The sequence below is a fragment of the Perna viridis genome, chromosome 4 (genome assembly GCF_037379345.1).
Source record: "Perna viridis isolate PV_CMFRI_1.1 ecotype Kerala chromosome 4, ASM3737934v1, whole genome shotgun sequence".
NCBI classification, from domain to species: Eukaryota; Metazoa; Mollusca; class Bivalvia; order Mytilida; family Mytilidae; genus Perna; species Perna viridis.
The window spans coordinates 17,768,388-17,788,727 of NC_142448.1; the positions used below are offsets into that span (position 1 = coordinate 17,768,388).

Below are 20,340 nucleotides of genomic sequence, written 5' to 3' on the forward strand. Positions count from 1 at the left end.
AACTGAACAGTTTAGGAGTTAGTGCTTAAAAGGAAAAAAACAAATGTTTTCTTATTTCAAAACAATAGCATGAGTTAAAGTGTATGGACCTTTATGAAACTGTACCATAATGTTTCATACAACAAAAGGAATGATTTGGTGAATTTAGAGGGTTATGGCCCTTACTTTTTTTAAAAAAGGTTAAATAAAGGCTTTTTTATTCTATATCCTTGCTAAGTAGAGGGATTATAGTGATAGGGGTCACCAACCTTCCATCAGTATTACACAGAGGGATAAATTTCTTTTGTATATTACTCTTCCAACACCACTGAATGCAATTGATTCTAACTTTCATTACCCATTATAACACTTATCTTTGTAGACAAAACATACAAGACAAGTGTAAATAAATATATGTAGCAATAATACATTATACATATTTTTAAAAAAATTTCTTATATTAAGTGATTTTGTTGAACATGTACAGAATCCCAACAACTGTCCTATTGTTTGCAATGAGTTGATACAGTTCCTACCTATAGCATACACCTGTGAATAAGTAAATGCATGTATCATGTTATTTACATTTAAATCTTTTTATACCTTCCCTTGTACTAAAGCAGGTTTATTTGCACCAATTTCTTGTCTCTACTCTTTACACAAATAAATGCATGTTTCATGTTCTTTGCATTTAAGTCTTTTTCTTATTTTACCTTGCACTGAAGCTGATTTATTTACATTGACTTCTTGTCTCCTCTTTGGAAGTCAACATTGTTTCATGTCTTCACTCCACAAATGATAATGTAGAGGTTATACCACATCACGAGGAGAGTGTGTATTGATTTTCATAGCTTACCTGGTATATGATTGTATCATTCTTGTGTTATGGACCTTTTTTTATAGCCTAAAATGGGACAATGCACATAATCCCTTTATTGACTTGACAGACTTATGCATGAACATTCACTTGGCAGCCTATTGACAATGAATAACATGTATACTGTCATAATTTGTATAACACAGTTCAATTATTCCACAAATTGAAAACCTGTATAGAGTGATAATTATATTATACATTGTGTTTGTTTTCTAGATTCAGAATCCTAAACCAAGCAATAGAAATAGTAACCTGTCCAGAGAAGAAGTACTCCAGAAATACCAAACCATTTTAAATAAAAATGACAAAGCATCTAAAAGTAAAAGGTTGGATATGAGTGATTCTTTTGCTCAGACTGAAGTTGATGATTCAGGGGATGAAATGGCAACAGAAATTGAACATACAGAACAATTAAGTGTTACGGAGACAGAAAGTACTGATCCATCAAGTCCTAATGGTAGAGGACTGAACAAACACCATGACATAGAACATACTGGAAGTGATGAACTCAAGTCGTCTCAAGACGGACAAAGACAGGGTTCTGACATTTTTGTGGCACCGGAAAATATTGTTAAGGGTAGCAAGACTGAAGGTAGCCATGGAGACAAAACTTTGGATGGAAACCCACCTTCATCATTATCACAATACAATATCCAGATAACTGTAGATAACTTAGGTATTAATAGTGAAGTTGTGGACAAACAGAAGATATTTTCTAGTGCAGTAACCCAGGAGCACCAGTATACAACAACCAGCTCTACTGACAACCCTATTCATGATGATTTACCACAGAGTATTTCTAGTGGCCATGGTGATTTACCACATAGTATTTCTAGTTGCCATGACAGTTTACCATCTAGTTTTTCTGGTGGAAACGATGGTTTACCTCCTAGTATTTCTTCTATCCATGATGGTTCATCCAACCAAACAGTTCTAGTCACACTGCCTGACCCTCCCCAGACAAAGGTCAATGATCCCAGTGTCAAACCATCAATTAAATATGATGACAGGCGGACACAAACAAGTTATAGTAAGGTCTTGTCAGATGAAGTAACCTTATCAGCTGTCAGGTCAATATTGCCTGAGGAAGAGGAAGAGGGAGATGATGATGCAGGTTTGTAGTGTATAGATCTCGTAAAACATTTTGTTTGATGAAATTAAAGAAATGATAAAAATTTGCCACAAGATACAAAATATTCCACCATTTCTATCAATGTAAGATTTGCAATGTGTCAGGAAATGAAATGTTTCTTTTAAAACATCAAACAACCTATACATATAATTAATAAATAAAGATCACATGAGTAATGATATAAATAAATCAATTTAACCAGAAGGAGTAATCAAGGGGACGAAAATTTGAGCAGAAAAATATCAAGGATAAGGACTAGTCATGGAAAAACAGATATACACAACAAAGAACATAAAATAACTAAAAATAACATGTACAATGAAACAAAATTAAATGAGCAACTCAGACTTTACTAAAAACTGGGAGCATGGACCAGGTGCTGTGGCAGGGTAAGCATCCTCTGATTTTCTACAAATATCATAAAATGTCAAGTCTAGGGTAAACGAAAGAGAAAAGCATATAAAATTATGACATGGAGAACAAGCCTTTCATGATGCAGATTGATATGCTGTAACAATTGATGAGTTCATGATGCAACTTTTACAGTAATGACTTCAATCTTGAAGCAACACAACCTTGTTCCAGAAGCTTAGGAATTCACAAGTAGCAATTTGATGATAAGCTTTCAGACATAATGATGTATATGTATGTGTACTAAAATAATGATCTGAATGTTATAAGCTATTTTTTTTCTAAGAAGTGTCTGATGAAAATGACCCAGATTGGAAAGCAGACAAAGAAACAGATGACGTTCCAACATCCATAGAACCATGCAAAGAACTACATTTAGAGTTAAAGAAAATAAAATATGATAACAAAACTAAATATAGATGTAAAGTGTGTGGAAAGTGTATAAAAGGAGCTGTAAGATACAGAAGTAAGGATGATTGTAGATCATGAGTCACGTGGACATTTTAATATGAGTAAATTGGTAAAAAAATAACACTGATATCTTGTATGTTTCATGGATTTTCTCACATACTGAATAATGCAGATTGTATGTTATTTTCCACCTTGGGTATCAGGATATAACATTTAAGGTTGCCCTATTGCCTAAGACAAGTGAAACTACCATTTAGACAAGGTAAAATTAAATTATCCTTGCGTGGAGGACAACCAATTTTTTTTTATTTTTTAAACATGCATTTACTATTTTAAAAGGACAACATAGATTTCAATTTTGGCAAGTAGAATTTTCACCAAGTTGTCCCATAGGGGTTCATGTTATACTGTGGGTATCTCTGTACAAACCAGCAGAAAATCTTCAGTTACATTTAAAAAATGACTTAAGTTTGAGAAAGACTGGCAAAAACATTTTTTTAAACAAATTATAGCAAAATAGATGAAAATTTAACACATACCATTAGCTGGAAAATAAGGCTTGCTTTTTTGCTTTTCTGTTATGGATTGGCATTTTAAGCTAGCATCGATGTTAGTGGTTTATTCTTTTCTGTAATATGTATGATGCTCATGATGAATTTGAAACTGTATTAATGTGCCAGTATTTCCTGAAAATTCTAGCACTATTTTTCATTTTAAGAATTATTTAAGCAAGTGTGGAGAAATGTTGTATCTCATGAGTAACTGTGTAAGATTCTGTTTCTCTGGTCAACTTATAGAAAATATTGGGTTTTTTTTCACTAAGATCATTATTTCATGTTACATACTTTATTAATTTTGTTTCAATTAATTTAAATTTAAGGGCAGCAAAATCTTACTTGTTTATCTACAGGTTGAAAACTGACTAAATTAACAAATAAAGTATCTATCTTATGGATGGAAAAACTTAGAAATTAAAACATACAATATATTATTTTCATTTTACTAATTTTTGGACTTCTCTACCATCTAGGTCCTTCTGGAGCATTTAATTAGAACTATTTACAAAGATAGGATGGTTCTAAAATTGTTCATCTTTAGATGATCAGTCCATTCCGATGTATGTTTAGGGTTGTGACTGTTAAAATTGTGGATTTGTACAATCAGTGTTCATTATTAGTAGTAAAATTCCATTGTAAACGACAATGAAATACTATACAGCGCATCTTATTCTCATGATATGCTGATTTTGCCATATTTAAGCAGTCTTTCAAAAAATGCAAAAATAAATTCCACAAAATATTTAATCGAGCTAAACTACTTGGTGCACCTCTTATCATCTTCAAAAATTTAGAAACACCAAATTTTTCACACCCTTTTTTTAAATCTTCAAATACTATACCCAGCAAAACAAAATACAAAAAAAGACACTATACAGTAAAATAAATCACAGTCATTTGTATTATTACCTTACTGAGAAGTAGACAAGGTTTGTTATGCCCTTAATTATTGAACTAGTTATACAGAATGACCTGGTTTGTGGCAGTTTATTGTTATAAACCCCAAAGCAGTTAATAAAAAATGAAAACTTGCCCAAAACAGATTATTGAGTATATCCTGTTTAAAAATTAGGAACATTCCTTATTTGATTTCTAGTGTATGACATTCCTAATATTGATAAGTAATTTGTAATTCAAAAATTATTTTGTTTGGAATTATTTGGATGGAAGAGTACGAACCAATCAATGTTAATGACATCATAGTACCTAGCCAGATTATACGATATAAACTGGTTTGGTAATGACATCATAGTACCAAGCCAGATTATACAATATAAAATGGTTTGGTAATGACATCATAGTATCAAGCCAGATTATACGATGTAAACTGCTTTGCTAATGACATCATAGTACCAAGCCAGATTATACAATATAAACTGGTTTGGTAATGACATCATAGTACCAAGGCAGATTATACAATATAAAATGGTTTGGTAATGACATCACAGTATCAAGCCAGATTATACGATGTAAACTGCTTAGCTAATGACATCATAGTACCAAGCCAGATTATACAATATAAACTGGTTTGGTAATGACATCATAGTACCAAGCCAGATTATACAATATAAAATGGTTTGGTAATGACATCATAGTACCAAGCCAGATTATACATTATAAACTGGTTTGCTAAAAGAAAATCAAACAAACATGAAGCTTGATGCAAACTAAATTAAATTATTGCTCTATGGAATATCCAGAGGTAAACTACGCCTGGTCAAAGTTCTAAAATACAATACATTTGAACCTGCAGTGTAAAAGATTAAACCTTTTTTTTATTGCAGCACATATGTATGGACATACTGGAGTTAAACCATTTGTGTGTGATGTTTGTCCGAAGAGGTTTACAACATTAAAGACAAAGAAAATACACATGCTAAGACATACAGCAGACAAGAGGTTCCTGTAAGTGTTATATGCTGATGTACTACAGTAAAGTGATGTAATTGAGTAAATATTATTCCTATTCCTATCAGCTTATCAAAAAACTAGCTGATTCAAGTTTCCTTATTAAGAAATACTGTTGTCATGACTGCTTTCTGCTAATATTATATAGTGCTACATGTGTATCTGTCTGCACAAGAATACTGGAGTTATTAATGTGCATTCAGTCATTTCTATATTCTCTACATTCTTTATACCCGATATATTGGCATCACCTTATCCACTAATCATTCTGTCCATTATTCTGTCCATCCAAATTTCATTGCAATAAAAATTTTAGACCTTTATGAAATTTCAAAGCGTTCACACTCATTCATTTTGAAAGAATATGACATTTTTAAAGAATTTTGAGTTAAATATTTGTGTTGCAGATACCCACATAATAGTTACCAGTATATTAAAATAAATTAGCATTTTAGTCATTAATTTTTTACCCTCATGGAAATTGAAAGTGCTGGCACTCATCATTTTGCAGGAATATGACATTTTTGAAGAATTTTGACTGGAATATATGTGTCACAGTCACCCACATGCTAGTTATATTAAAAAAATAGCATTTTAGTCATTAATTTTAGACCATCTTGAAATTGAAATTGCTCATATCCATTCATTTCGCAAGAATATGACATATTTGAAGAATTTGATTGAAATATATGTGTCACTGTCACCAACAAAGAAATTAGCATTTTAGTCAATAATATTACACCGTGTTGGAAATTTCAAGTGTGTCACTCATACATTTTGCAGAAATATGTCAATTTAAAGAAATTTGACTCAAATTCATGTGTTGCAGCCACCCGCATAATAATAGTATTGAAAAAAATTAGCATTTTAGTCAATAATTTTAGACTTTTATGGAAATTAATAGTGCTTGCAATTATACATTTGCAGATTTTTTTTTAGAATTTTTGCTTAAATACAGGAGTCACAGTCACTAATATTTACAATTTCTACATTTATTTTAGACCATATTGGTGTAGTGCTCACACTCATATTCTTTGCAAAAAATTGCATTTTAACCTAAATATATAGGTAGCAGTCACACATTTAAGGCAAATATTGTCAATTTTAGCTTTTCATGGAATGATTTGAGACCCTGTTAAACTAAAGTTATTTAACAGTACAGTCACTCAAAAATTGCTTTCCCAATCTTGAACTTAGTGAGAATAATCGAGCATCTGAAAGTTGTCCGTTACCGTTTTTAGACTTAGAACAGAAACAAAGACCTTCAATTATATAATTAAATAATCTAATTTAATGACAGGTCTATGACTGAATGTAAACAGAAATTATACATGTAAACAATGATTATTTTTTAACGATGAGTGACTGAGCCATGAGTACTGAATGTTGGAAAATGAACCATGATTGAGTGATTGTGGAATGATGATCACAGTGAGCTCTATTTTATTGGAAATTCAATATAAATTTTGAAATGAAAAAAGTTTTTTTTTCCTAATCAGATTTGCTAATTTATATTAGTCACACAGTTTTCCTTACAGATTCTGACAGAATTTAAGAAAGGTTAGAAGTGATCAGCTGTACATATATTTGGTTTTTTCTCTGTGGGAGAGGTTGTAATACAAACAGGACAAAAATCTCAAATCTCATATCGCTGTAGATGTCTTTACTGTTATATGTATTTGGTGTTTTCTTTGTGGAAGAGATTTAAATACAGAAAGGACAAAAACCTCATAATTGCTGCAGATGTCTTTATTGTTACATATATTTGATGTTTTATCTGTTGGAGAAGTTTAAATACAGACAGGACAAAAATCTCAAATCTCATGTTACTGTAACTGTTTTATGTATTTGGTGTTTTCTGTATTTAAACAAGGTTTAAATACAGACAGGACAAAAATCTCCAACCTTATATTGCTGTAGATATCTTTACTGTTACATATATTTGTTGATTTCTTTGTGGGAGAGTTTTAAATACATACAGGACAAAAACCTCATAATTGCTGCAGATGTCTTTACTGTTGTCAACATATATTTGTTCCTAATAATATTTATTCCAAAAAGAAACAATGTTATAATAATATATGTTCTGCAGAATTTTTGTCACGGAATATTTTTTCCTTCAGTATTATATTTGTTCCAGTAATACAAGGAACTTATGTTATATTTTGATTGATGTAACAGTTGTTCCTAATAAGCATTTAATTTTTACACCTGGCTGATTACTATCTAAATCAGAAAGGTGTTTTAATCAAGGGTTTCATATTGACAATTAATAGTGTTCATTATGAGTTAGATGTATTTACCTGTGCACAATACATGTATGTAAAGCAAAGATGGAAGCTGATGAATATGAAAAAAATATTTATGTTCTTAAATGATGGATCTTCAGTGGAAGTTTAGTAGAAATTAACAAATTAGGTCTTGATCTAAAGCTAAATGTCAGTGAAAAGACTGTTTTACAATTTTGTTTACATGCAAACAAGTAAATAATTGTGACTAATTCTAAAGATATTACATTTTTACCAATTCAAATGAATACTATATAATATTATTACTATTTGGAATGAACATGACATTATACTTTCACACTACACCTTTTGTGGATTTATTATCATGCACCATTACCACATGAAATATCAGAAGAAGTATTCCATAATACTTTTACCATTAAGAACAAATATTCTATAATACTTTTACCATTCAGAAGAAATATTCTTTAAAAATATTACCATTCAGAACAAATATTCTATAATACTATTATCTTTCAGAGCAAATAATATATAAAAATCCGAAAACATTGTTTTCTTTTATTATGTAGACATTAATGAAAATGAGAAGCCATTATTATTATATTTATTCCAAAGAAAATTTATTATGTAACAAAAATTTCATTTGGAATATCATTTTATGTGATATTAATTTTGATGCATCGGTACTTTTATTATGCATTTTGAAAATATATTACATAAAATAGATTCCAATTGGAATTTTTGTTCCACAATGAATGGTCTGTGGAATAAATGTTATGGTGGAACTTCTATTCTGTGACACTGTTACATGCATTTGATGTTTTCTTTAATGGAGAGGTTTAAATACAGACCGGACAGAAATCTCAAATCTCATATTGCAGTAGATGTCGTTACCATTACATATATATGATGTTTTCTTTGTGGGAGAGATTTAAATACATGCAGGACAAAAACCTCATAATTGCTGCAGATGTCTTTATTGTTACATATATTTGGTGTTTTCTTTGTGGGAGAGATTTAAGTGCAGACAGAAGTCTCATATCTTATATTGCTGTACAAGTCTTAACTGTTAATAGGTTTCTGTGCTTTCTTTGTTGGAAAGGTGTAAGTACTGTACAGACAGAAGTCTCAAATCCCACATTACTGTGCATGTCCCTTTTCTTACTTATTTCAGATGTTATCTTTGTGGGAAAGGTTTCAGTACAGACAGAAGTCTCAAATCTCATATTGCTGTACATGAGAAAGGTGGAAATATAATGGTAAAGTGTGAGCTTTGTCCACGGATATTCCGTACCAGGAACAGATTTGAAAAACATATGAAGTTCAAACATCCATACACACCAGATGTATATAGATGTGATGAGTGTGACAAGAACTTTACTACAAGAAGTGAGTATCATCAAAATAATGAGATATGAAGCCTTAGTGATTGGCTATTGGAAATATTTTATAATCAATTAACATGAATAATTGGAAATGGTATAATGGATTAATAATCAAGTATAATCAGACAGTAAATAATTTCAGAATTTCGAAATTATAAGTGACATAATGTAAATACTCTATTGCCAGGGATTGCGCAATGTTCAAATTCACCATATGCTGTAAAATAACATTCAAATCAGTTATTTTAACAATGAGTTAGGTTGAAGCGAACTACACGAGCTCACACACAAAAATATATATATAGCTCTGTAGTATTAAACATTCTACCAACTGGTTTCAAAAACCTCATATACTATTAGTTAGGTATTTAATCATTTTTGGAGAAGTTCATTTAAGAGGCTGTCCATGTAAGAATCAGGCAGGACCTATGATTTTGGTAAATTTTATTCCACTGAATTTTTTTGTTCCAATGTAATGTATATATCATATATTAATTGCTATAAAGTTTGTTTTAAATCGACAATGTATGGCTCTGAAAATGATCTTTAAGTTCCTTAACAAAGCAACCTAATATTACTCAAACAATGCTTTCCATGTAATGTATTTCTCTTCAGTCATAGCAGTTAATCAAAAACCAGTATTCAACTTTGAGAAAGATACATTAGTGGTATTAAATAGGTGAAAACTTTTTGAAAACCAAATTTGTCATGTGCCATCCACTGCTTGGATTTTGCTTGGACACTCTCTTAACTGAAAACAAAAATAAACTTAAAATAATTGTGAAAAGGTGCACATTGGTGGTAAAAAAACAACATTATTTTGATTATTTTTATTAATTGATTGTCAAATTCATAATCGATTAGTAGCATCAGAGGCCTATATCAATTCGATAAATAGATTAATTATTAATCGAAACATCACTATGAAGCCATCCAGTTAAATGCAGTTCTCTTCCCTTAAATATTGCTTTTGTCTCATGCTCAATAGTATCAATTACTCATTAACATGATTGAAAATTCAAAATTTTAGGTTGTGTATAGATTAAGATTGTGTCTGTCGTGGGTGTAATTTATGTTTATATGGTAAAGCTCTGACTTTAATGTCAGGTCAGAGATTAATATATCTGTTTGGACAATACACATAGTCTCTGGTTTTAGGATAGGACTAACAGCATAAGAGTCCAATTAATATTTACCCCTTATGGCTTTTTTGGCTGTAGAAATAAAAAAAAAGAAGCAAACCAACACACAAAGCTTAACTAGGATAAGACTGAGCAGATAGAACAATGCTGAGATTAATAACCAAGTTCTTAAAGCATTATTGAATTGGTTGCTATTGGGCCTTTTGGAAGACTGGTGGTTACTAAAACAGGGGCAGATATCTGTCTACAGTGTATTTCAGTAGAAAATTAAATAATAAGTTTGCAAGTATGCCCTACCAATTTGAAGGAACTTTAGAAAAATTAGATTAAAGCAGATTTTTTGTTATAAAAAACATGCTTTGAATTAAACCAATTTGCCTTTTTTCCCCTTAATATTGTTATTGGTTTGTCAGGAAGGATAGATGACTTCTTTGTATAAAATTTAATCTCAGTTTACTGTTTAAACAGTTTTAGGAAGTTATTAAAATCAACAGGAAGTAATGTCTGATAAAAATATTATTAAAAATGTAATTTTGTTTTTTATGTTTTTCCTTGTTTAGTTGATTTATTGATTGCAGTGACTTTCAAATTATATTTCAAATGACTGGCCTCATTAAAGGACATTGTTAGATGGTTTTGTTGTTAAGATAATTAAGTCTTATTTTTTTAATTATCCAGAGTGAAAACCATGCAAAAACAAAGTCTTTCGGTACATCAATGTACTCCCTACGAAGTTTGTTTTCTACTTACATGTATCTTGTAATTGCATCTCTTGTTGAACTGCTAAATGGATTTTGATGAAACACTATATAAAGGTTAGGTACCATTTGAAGATTTTCATATAGGAAGATAACTATCATCTGATGTCTGCAAATGGGGGATAATCATATTAAATGTGTTGTATAAACTTTTCATTACTGCTCGTGAAAATGTGCACTATTTTTACTGTGTACATTTCATTTTTTTAATGTAATTTTGTAATTACTATTGCATATTTAAATCTCAGTGTGGAATAAAAATGAATTTGTGCATTTCTATATATTCAGTTTGTAATGTGATATTTTGAATGTGTGATTTTGTATCAAATTTTATTCCCATATTTTTTATGAGAATGGTGAGCCTTACATTGGTATTTAACAGTTGTACAGAATGTTTAACATATTGGATATGTAGCCTTGAGACAATGAGGGGTATTTCAGTATCTGATTCTAATTTACCTGCTTTAATACATTTTAAATAGTGTTCAATTGATGCACTTTTCTCTAAATTCAACAAAAAGTATGACAATATACTAGTAGAGCTTTTTTTTTAATTATAAGTTTTGATCATAATAAGGCTTCTTATTATACCCCTCTCATTAGCATGGAGACTATATTGCAATCACTTTGTATGTCCATCTGTTAACATTTTGTTTTACAGATTTCTCAGCTTCTACTCGAGGGAGTGCTTAGATAATTGGTTTTGCTCTCTAATGATGACTGGTACTGTGTCTCCCCTTTTCAGTTTCTTTGCTTATCTACTTCCTATTTACTGATCGACTTCTTAGTTTTTTAGATGCTATATAATGGAAATTTTTGTAACAGATTTCTCAGCTTCTACCAGAGGGAATGCTTACATATTTGGTATATTGCTTTCTCATGATGACTTGTACCATGTCTCCCTTTTCCAGATCCTTGCTCATCTACTTCCTGTTTACCTATCAACTTCGTAATTTTTTTGGTGCTGCATAAATGAAAATTTTCTTAACCGATTTCTACTGGGGGAATGATTAGATATTTGGTTAATTGCTTGTTTGGTGACTTGTACTGGGTCTCCCCTTTTTAGGTACTTCCTGTTTACTGATGGACTTAGTAGTTTTTTTGAGTTGCATGATTGGAACTTTTGCAACAGATTTCTCAGCTTCTGTTAGAGGGAATGCTAATATATTTGGTGTAATGCTTTTACTGGATGATTTATACCTTGTCTCCCCTTTCCCAGTTTTGACTGAAATCCCTAATGGTTGAGTGGGGGTTTTCTTAGCACAAAGTAGTGTGCAACATCTTCTGTTTATTTTGTAAAGTAATATACACTTACAAAAATGTCTTTGCTATAGGAGGTTAAAGTTTTTCTTTATAATTCCAGGAAGCTTAGTCAGACATAATAAGTCCCAGCATCAAAAGGTTAAAGGTCATATTTGTGACACTTGTGGTAAAGGGTTTTACAGAAAGGAATATCTGAAAAGTCATTTGATAACACACCAGCCAGTAAGGCCCCAAAGACCATATATAAGGAAAAACACTAGTGAAGTAACTACCGTCAAACATGATCAATCTGACGTCCATGTACAGAATACTTCACAATATTCAAACCATTTGGAAAATGTAACTGAAACAGTAGTTGAAAGTATAAATGTACCTTCAGACTATGCTATCCCTTTAACTGAAGGTCATCCTATAACATTGCCTAACTCCTCAGAATCCCATCATATAGCCTTGCCTAGTACAACTGTGGAAAATCAAATGACGGTAGAATCAACATTTTATATTGCCCATCCTGATGAGGACAATCAGGTTGCCCATATGCTGGTGTATGAACAGCCTGCTGTGCAGTATGAAGTAGAGTGTGGTGAATCTGGAGAACAGTTGGATGCTGCAGAGGCTCTTACAGCTATCAATATTTTAGCTCAAGCTAGTATAAGTCAAGAATACTGAGCTGTTGGGGCTATCAATATACTAGCTTAAGCTAGTATAGGTCAGGGTACTTAGCTGTTTTGAAGTATATACTGACCAGTGGAAATGAGCTAACAACCATCAATAAACTAGCTCAGATTGGTTTAAGTCAAAGAGAAAAAAATGTACATGTAGCTTTCACTTTTCTGATTGAATTTGGTTTTTTGGTGTAACAGCCTATAAAAAGGTTGCAGAATCAAGAAGTCTCGTCAGACAATCTGTAATCAGAACTGTAGTATTTATGTACATGTGTTTTGTCAGTGCCATAGAAACATGAGTATCAGAACTAGAACAAGTGTTGGCAAAAATCATTGTATCAAGGAACATGGATAGACAGTATCACTGGAATCAGTACATTCAATTTTGTATATTTGTCATAAGATGTTTTAGCAGAACAATAAATTTTCTGTTAGAAATCGTACATCCGGGTTCATCATGTGTACGTGGTACCATCAATATTTTGTACTTTGTCTATCAGAACCAGCCATAACTTCCTGACAATTACATCATATCACTTCAGAACAGACTTCCTTACATTGATTAATGTAAAAAAAAAGAATTTGTTCCAAATAAAACAATTCTTTTTCATATTATTTTGTTTATTGAAAGATTTTCATTTTAGAAATTAAAATATATTTATCAAGGATAATATTGACCTTAAGTCATGTTATGTTAGTTTATTACATGACTAAATTGGAAATATTTTATTTTAAAGTTGTGTTTGAAAAAACTGTATCGAAAATCGTAATTACGTGCCATGCGTTATTTTTTTTTAACGAAACGTATGAAATTTTAAGTGAAAAAAAAAAAACAAAACAAACAAAAGTTTACTGTGTCGGCTATCTTTTTTAAAGATAGTATTTGTTTACATTAATCAACATACGGAATTTTGTTCTGAAGTGATATGATATAATTGTCTAACTTCAGGAAAAATGATCAAAGGATAATACAATGTATTGACCTTCAGTCATGTTATGTTAGACTATTACGTGACTAAATAGTAAATATATTTGTGCCTTCCCATTACAAATGCCAAGTTTGTACTACTCCTATGTAGTAATATCCAGCAAGTTACAGCATCATCAGGTCAAAGGTCATATTTGTAACACCTGAGGTGAAGGATTTCACAGGAAGGAATATCTGGAAAGTCATTAGATGACACACCAGCCAGTAAGGTCCCAAAGAACATATATAAGGAAAAACTCTATAGAAGTATTTACCATCAAACATGATCAATCTGATGTCCATATACAGAATACTTCACAATATTCAAACCATTTGGAAAATGTGACTGAAACAGTAGTTGAAAGTATAAATGTACCTTCAGACTATGCTATCCCTTTAACTGAAGGTCATCCTATAACATTGCCTTACTCCTCAGAATCCCTTCATATAGCCTTGCCTAGTACAACTGTGGGAAATCAAATGACGATAGAATCAACATTTTATATTGCCCATTTCTGATGAGGAGAATCAGGTTGCCCATATATTTCAACTCTAGAAAAACAGACCCATTACAGCGGCACGTGTGTGTATAATGGTAAAAGGGTTTGGAAGTGACCATCCCCCCTGTGTCCTTATGCTGGTGTATGAAGAGCCTACTGTGCAGTATGTGGTTGAATGAGGGAGATCTTTCAGCCATCAATACTTAAGCTCAAGCTAGTATAAGTCAGGAGTACTGAGCTGCTGGGGCTATCAATATACTAGCTTAAGCTTGTATAGGTCAGGGTACGAAGCTGTTTGAACTAAGCATATACTGACTAGTGGCAATAAGATTTCAACCATCAATAAACTAGCTCAGATGGGTTTAAGTGAGAGGAAAAAAAATAACTAGCATATATTTAGCTTTTACTTTATTGATTGAAATTGGTTCTCGGTGTAACAGCGTATAAAGAGGTTGTATTATTGTAAAAGATTTTTTGCCAAATAAAACAATGCTTTTTCATATTATTTTGTTTACTTAACAGTTTCATTTCAGAAATTAAAATATATTTATCAAGGATAATATTGACCTTATGTCATGATATATTAGTTTATTACATGACTAAATAATTGGAAATATTTTAGCGCCTTCCCTTTCCGAAGGCCAAGTTTGTATTAATCCTGTGTAGTAATATCCAATATAATGTTTACAGGACCAATGTATGGTTAAAACGAGAAAAATACTATACATATGTATACTGTATTAGTAGTGAATATACGGGGTCCGAAAATCATTTTAATGTTGAAATACCTCATGCGCATAAATCCATTATTTTTACCTAAGGCCTCTCTAAAATTAACTGCTTCTTTCGAGGTATGTTTATGAAAATCCATTCCATTTAAGCATTCATTATTACCAACAACAATTCATTCAAGTTTTAAGGAAATTCGACTTCATCCAGGTATTGACGTTTTCTACCTACGTATTCCTCCCAAGTATGTGCTGGCAGCTCAAGTTGCAGTAAATAGATAGGTCAAATTGACAATGCTAATTATTTTGAGCCAGTTTGTGGAAATGGAGGTGTAATAAGACACCAATACTACAAACTCACCAGTTGACCCGTATTTAAGGTGTACATTTTGAAAATGTTCACATTATGTAGATCAATGACATTGATAGATACTTGCTTGTATTTGCCATAAAAAATTGTATGTATGGTCTTATATAATGTTTGTTTTGTTATTCTTCTACTTTCGCGTATTTTTACACAAATGGCCGGAGGAATTTGAATCTAACTTGGCACGAAATATCGGCAAAAAATGCCGAAGCGTCAGCAGTGGGATATTTCAAATACATCAAAACCCAAAAACATGACCAAAAGGTGAACACTGGAAACAAAGGCGATCTACATACACAATGTAAAAATAAAATAGATTACACATTAAAACTGAAGATAAGGAAAACAAGAACTTAAAGAACTAGCAATGTGAACTGCCACAAAAAATCGCAAGTGATATCAAGTGCGCCGAAAAGGTAAGTATGTCCTACACCAGCGGCACCCGTCATACTGCAAGTGAGTATAATCGGGTAATAGTCTAGCAACAATAATGCAACTCCCCAACACGAGTCACGTAGAGGTCTCGTTAAAAAAAAACAATTCACATTAGATTGTGGAAAATTATCCGAAACAGACAAAATTAAGATAATAAAAAAAACACCATAAAACATACATTATCAATTGTATATTGAAAAACGCCGGAATTTGATCCTAAACTTGATATAACAATAAATCATGAGATAAAAATTTCCTGGAAGATTTCATTTAAACAGTAGATGTGCAATTTTCTTTCTGGTTTTTTAAACGAGGCCATCGTTCAAAAGACATAGGAGGCGGAGAAATCGTAGAAACTTGGAAGTGGTAAAAAAAAATAAGTCTCCACAAGAGCTTGCGGTCGGCACTACTGGCCGCCGCTCGAAAATGTTAAGAAATTTGTAAAAGATAAAAAAGAAAAAACAGAGCACGGCTCTACATAGAAACCGATATTGAGAGCCCCTGCGACAATATGAACGTTTGGAGGACATCTGTGTTGGTATCGTCTTGATTTGTAAGTTTTAAAAGATTTTATTTTAAAGTTCGTGCTAAATTGTATTTTTTTCTCGAAACAACCATCTCATACAGAAGAAAAAACCCCATCCGTTAGTGACCCGACAGCTAAAACACACTTCCAGAAGGTCTAGATAAGTTAGCCGACTGTGAATCTAGATGGATAATGAAATTTTGAAGTTTTATTGATCACTAAGAAGAACACTAATTCTTAACAACTATAAAATACATGGCCACACCCTGAGTCATGTTTCACCTGCTAAATACCTCAGAATTGCAAAAACATCAGATCCTTTATTAGAATCGAATCAAAACACTGGGGTTAGTCAGAAAAAGAGGGGTTCTAGGACGTTATTTGCATTTTTAGTCAAATTTACACATGAAAATGTCAAGTTTTCCAATAAAAAGAAGGGGTGCCAACTGTAAAGTGGGAAAATCACAATACTAACGTCACTGAAAACGCTAACAGAAATACTGGATTCCTCAACAGAAACCTCAATATCTCCAATAGTAGCACTCAGGAAAAGGCTTACGTATTGGATCCCCACTTGCAAACAAATATTCACTAACAAGAGATTGTGCTGCGACGACCAGCAAGATACGTAACAAACAGATCTAGAAATAGATCTTTAGTCAACGATATATTACACCATCTGAACTGGACAACACTTCAAGAAAGACCAAAACACCCTTAACAATGTTGTACAAAATCAAAAATGGGAACGTCAACATCAACGCAAATTACAAACTCGTACCACCAGATAGGATATCGAGAAATATGAATGACAAGTCTATCCAGATAAACAACGAAGAAAAAATCATTTTATTCATGGACAATTTGGAACTCCTTGCCCAACCCAACATCGTCCGCCAGTAGTCTCGAATCCTTCGAGACACTAATTTCTGAATGATCAATTACGTACATATTTTTAGCTGCACTGTGTATATTTGTATTGCATTCAAACTTCATTTTTCAAAATTTCAAAAATTTTATACGCCAAGCGGTGAAATTGTCTTTGTGAGCTTCCTCACTATAGTTACCATCAATGTTTACATCTCATTCTTTAAATCGTACAAAATAAAAACGAAAAACTATACCGAAACTTCAAAGTAGACGGTCACTTCGGAGATACAAATATCCAGAGTACATGGCCAAACGTGAATAAAGGAACCAGAGACGTTCTACATACAGAATGTAGTTCACTCTAATAAAATACAATTATAAATAAAACCAAAAAAAACCCTGAAAACTGAAAAGGAAAACAAAAAAGCGCACAAGAAACTAAAGCACTTGCAAAATTACCCCCCCCCCCCCCCAAAAAAAAAAAAAAAAAACCCAAAAAAAAAAAACCGAGGTGGCTAGATTAGACAGGATCAATGCGAAACTAATTCAACTACCGCTGTAAATGCACTCATAGTGTGTTTCAGCCTTTCTAAAGACGTTTTTTATAGTGTAGCGGAATTGGCCGAGTAGTTCCGATTGTGTCACATAAGTGTCTTCCCTCTTAAAGGATTCTGGTAAAAGTTTGTCCCATCCAAGCTTTCAAAGTGTCCAACACTTTTGAAAAGTTTTAAGGCGAATCGAACAAAAAAAAGAACGAGGCAGTGTTTAAGAGATAACATATTGATTACTGCGATCATTGTGTCGGTTATATTTATTATAACTGAACTGTGTCCTTCTTGATTTATATAAAGACGAAGTTAATAAATCCCGTATGGCTGAGTCTTAATATGATTTCACGGATAAAATCATACCCAGTAATCGAAACACTGGTCTAAAATCTTGACATGTTGTAGAAGTGCACTGCTATAGATTTTTAAATGACGTCATGCACATTTGTTGCTAAATTTGAATTCGATAAGTGGCTGTTTGTCAACCTTAGGTCAGCCCACCCCAAATTTGGTCATGTATACTACAAAAAACAATTGGATAAGGAAGAGAAGTAGAATTTTCCTTTACAGATAAGATAAATTATACAATGCAACAAGATAGTTTTATAGGTCATTGAATTTTTTCGTCGGATAAACGGAGTGATTTAGGAATGATCCTCTTGTAACAAAACAGCAATATCACAGTTTATCTAACGGAAAAATTACAGTGACTAAAAAATGCATCTGACAACGAAAATCTCACCAAAGATATCAAATTTCTAATTATCAAATATATGCAGAAGCTATTTGCTACTGGTTACTTTTGTTCATTTCTTGAAAACTATATTTATGTTATTTTCACATTTGATGTTACTGGTTATATTCGACTATAATAGTGTAATATGTCCTTCACGAGTTACATTTTTTCTAGGGGGTGTATGTGCAACATAGTACTGAGCGCAATACAAACTGGTACTATTTGAACCCAAGAACAGATATAAAGTATTATTATTTGTTACTCCTTTGTATTTTCCAGTGTGATCCTGAACACGGCAAAAGTTTTGTCACAAAGTTTTAAAAAGGCTCATCTTCTATCATAAAGTTTTGTTCGATTATTATCTGGAATACAGACAATTCATTCGCTTGACGATTGATTCTAACCGCTTGAAGCCTCGGATTTATTTTTCATCTAGGGAGATAAAACAATAATTGTTTGGCAAAAAGGGGTAGAAGATGAATACTTTGGGTTTTACTGCGTTACATTTACCTTTATAGATCGCCTGGTCCAAAGGCCTCATTGAGCTTATGCAATCACTTTGTGTCTGTGGTCCGTAAACTTTTCTCACTTTGCTTATCTACATAAAAACCCTATGACCAATTTCAACCAAACCTTGGCAGAAAGAGCTTTAACAAAAGATCTACTTCTGCTTTTTTCGCTCATAGCTCATTTAAGCTTCTGATTGACCAATTTTCAAAGATTAACTCCTCTGAAACCACAGGTGCCAATGTTGTAAACATGATAGGGTAAATTACCTGAACAATCCACTTTTTGTGCGGCTCAAGTGGCTCAGCGGGCGGCTGCGCCTACTCAAGGTTGCCATTGAAACCTATTAGGTCATTTTAGTAAATCAGTCAAACCTGTGCTGAACCAAAATCCCGACGTTATTTCGTACTCCGAGGCAAACCGCCTTGCACTCAATTTGTCTAAGAAATTATGGTGCAGTCATGGCGAAATGTGTACGATCGAAGGCAATGTCAGAAACAAAAAAAATATTTTGTTCGGTCTGGTAGAAAATTGTTTCATTTTGTTGTTGAACAAATGGGGCAAAGTGTCAAAGTATGCCATTCGGTCAGGCAGATTGTATAGTGGCTTAACTCCATATTCTAAACAAGCTGCAGAGTTGGAATTCCATTAAGAAACTTTTTTTTATCATTCTGTAAATACAAAATTCTGAGGAGTAACAACATTAAAAAATGTGATGCAAATTATTGATGATTAAAAAAAAACAAGTACCATCTTTAAAAAAAGATAGACGACGCTGTAAAATTTTGCTCTTTTTCTAAGTTTCTACAAATTATATGCAGCAAAATATTGCGCCTGATTTCTCAACAAATGAAAAATATGGTTGTAGCGGCCACTTAATTACGGTATATTTAGTAAATCTTATTGGATACGAAGGGATACCTCATTCATGTCCCCTCTGCCTCCTTTAAATTGGATTTGAATGTAATAATCTTATTTTTCAAACGTTTTTCTTTCCTGACAAATTATTTGACAATGTAATAAATTCTGTGACAATACATTTCTTTCTAGAAAATAACACATAGCACGAGGTGTCAAATTTTCGATTGTTTTTTTTTTTTCGAACGCAATTTAAAATTTTCGATACTGTTTTTTTGAACGCCACTAAGTTAGCAGTATTTGGCCAGTCGGGAAACATAATTGCGACTAGGTGATTTGTGTTTCCATAGAAGAGCGTCCTCGGAAAAAGGATAACAAAATACAAATATATTCACAAAGTCAAAATTTTAACTTTCAGGCAGTTTTTTTTATCGTTCCAAAGTATAAATTCTTACTCTTCCAGCTTCTGATTAAACGAAAACTAGCTTATAATCTCAGTAGTACTTGGATTATATAAATCATTGTTGGTAAAATATAAGAAAGTGGACGACTGTACAAGGA

At 32.2% G+C, this 20,340-nt stretch overlaps 1 protein-coding gene across 3 annotated transcripts in view; it reads left to right on the plus strand.

Annotated features, from left to right (window-relative positions):
• Window positions 1-14,706, plus strand: part of LOC148619131 (uncharacterized) — a 30,897-nt gene extending 16,191 nt beyond the window's left edge. Inside the window, exons 11-15 of one of the 3 annotated variants that reach the window (XM_088578703.1) lie at window positions 1,073-1,970; window positions 2,689-2,865; window positions 5,152-5,272; window positions 8,699-8,913; window positions 12,173-14,706. In XM_088578703.1, coding sequence (XP_088434829.1) covers window positions 1,073-1,970; window positions 2,689-2,865; window positions 5,152-5,272; window positions 8,699-8,913; window positions 12,173-12,741 — 1,980 coding nt within the window. In that variant the 3' untranslated portion in view covers window positions 12,742-14,706. Of the gene's footprint in view, window positions 1-1,072; window positions 1,971-2,685; window positions 2,866-5,151; window positions 5,273-8,698; window positions 8,914-12,172 lie in introns of all 3 variants that reach the window. The other 2 variants (XM_088578702.1, XM_088578704.1) reach the window with 2 other exon arrangements.
• The last annotated feature ends 5,634 nt before the right edge of the window (window positions 14,707-20,340 follow it).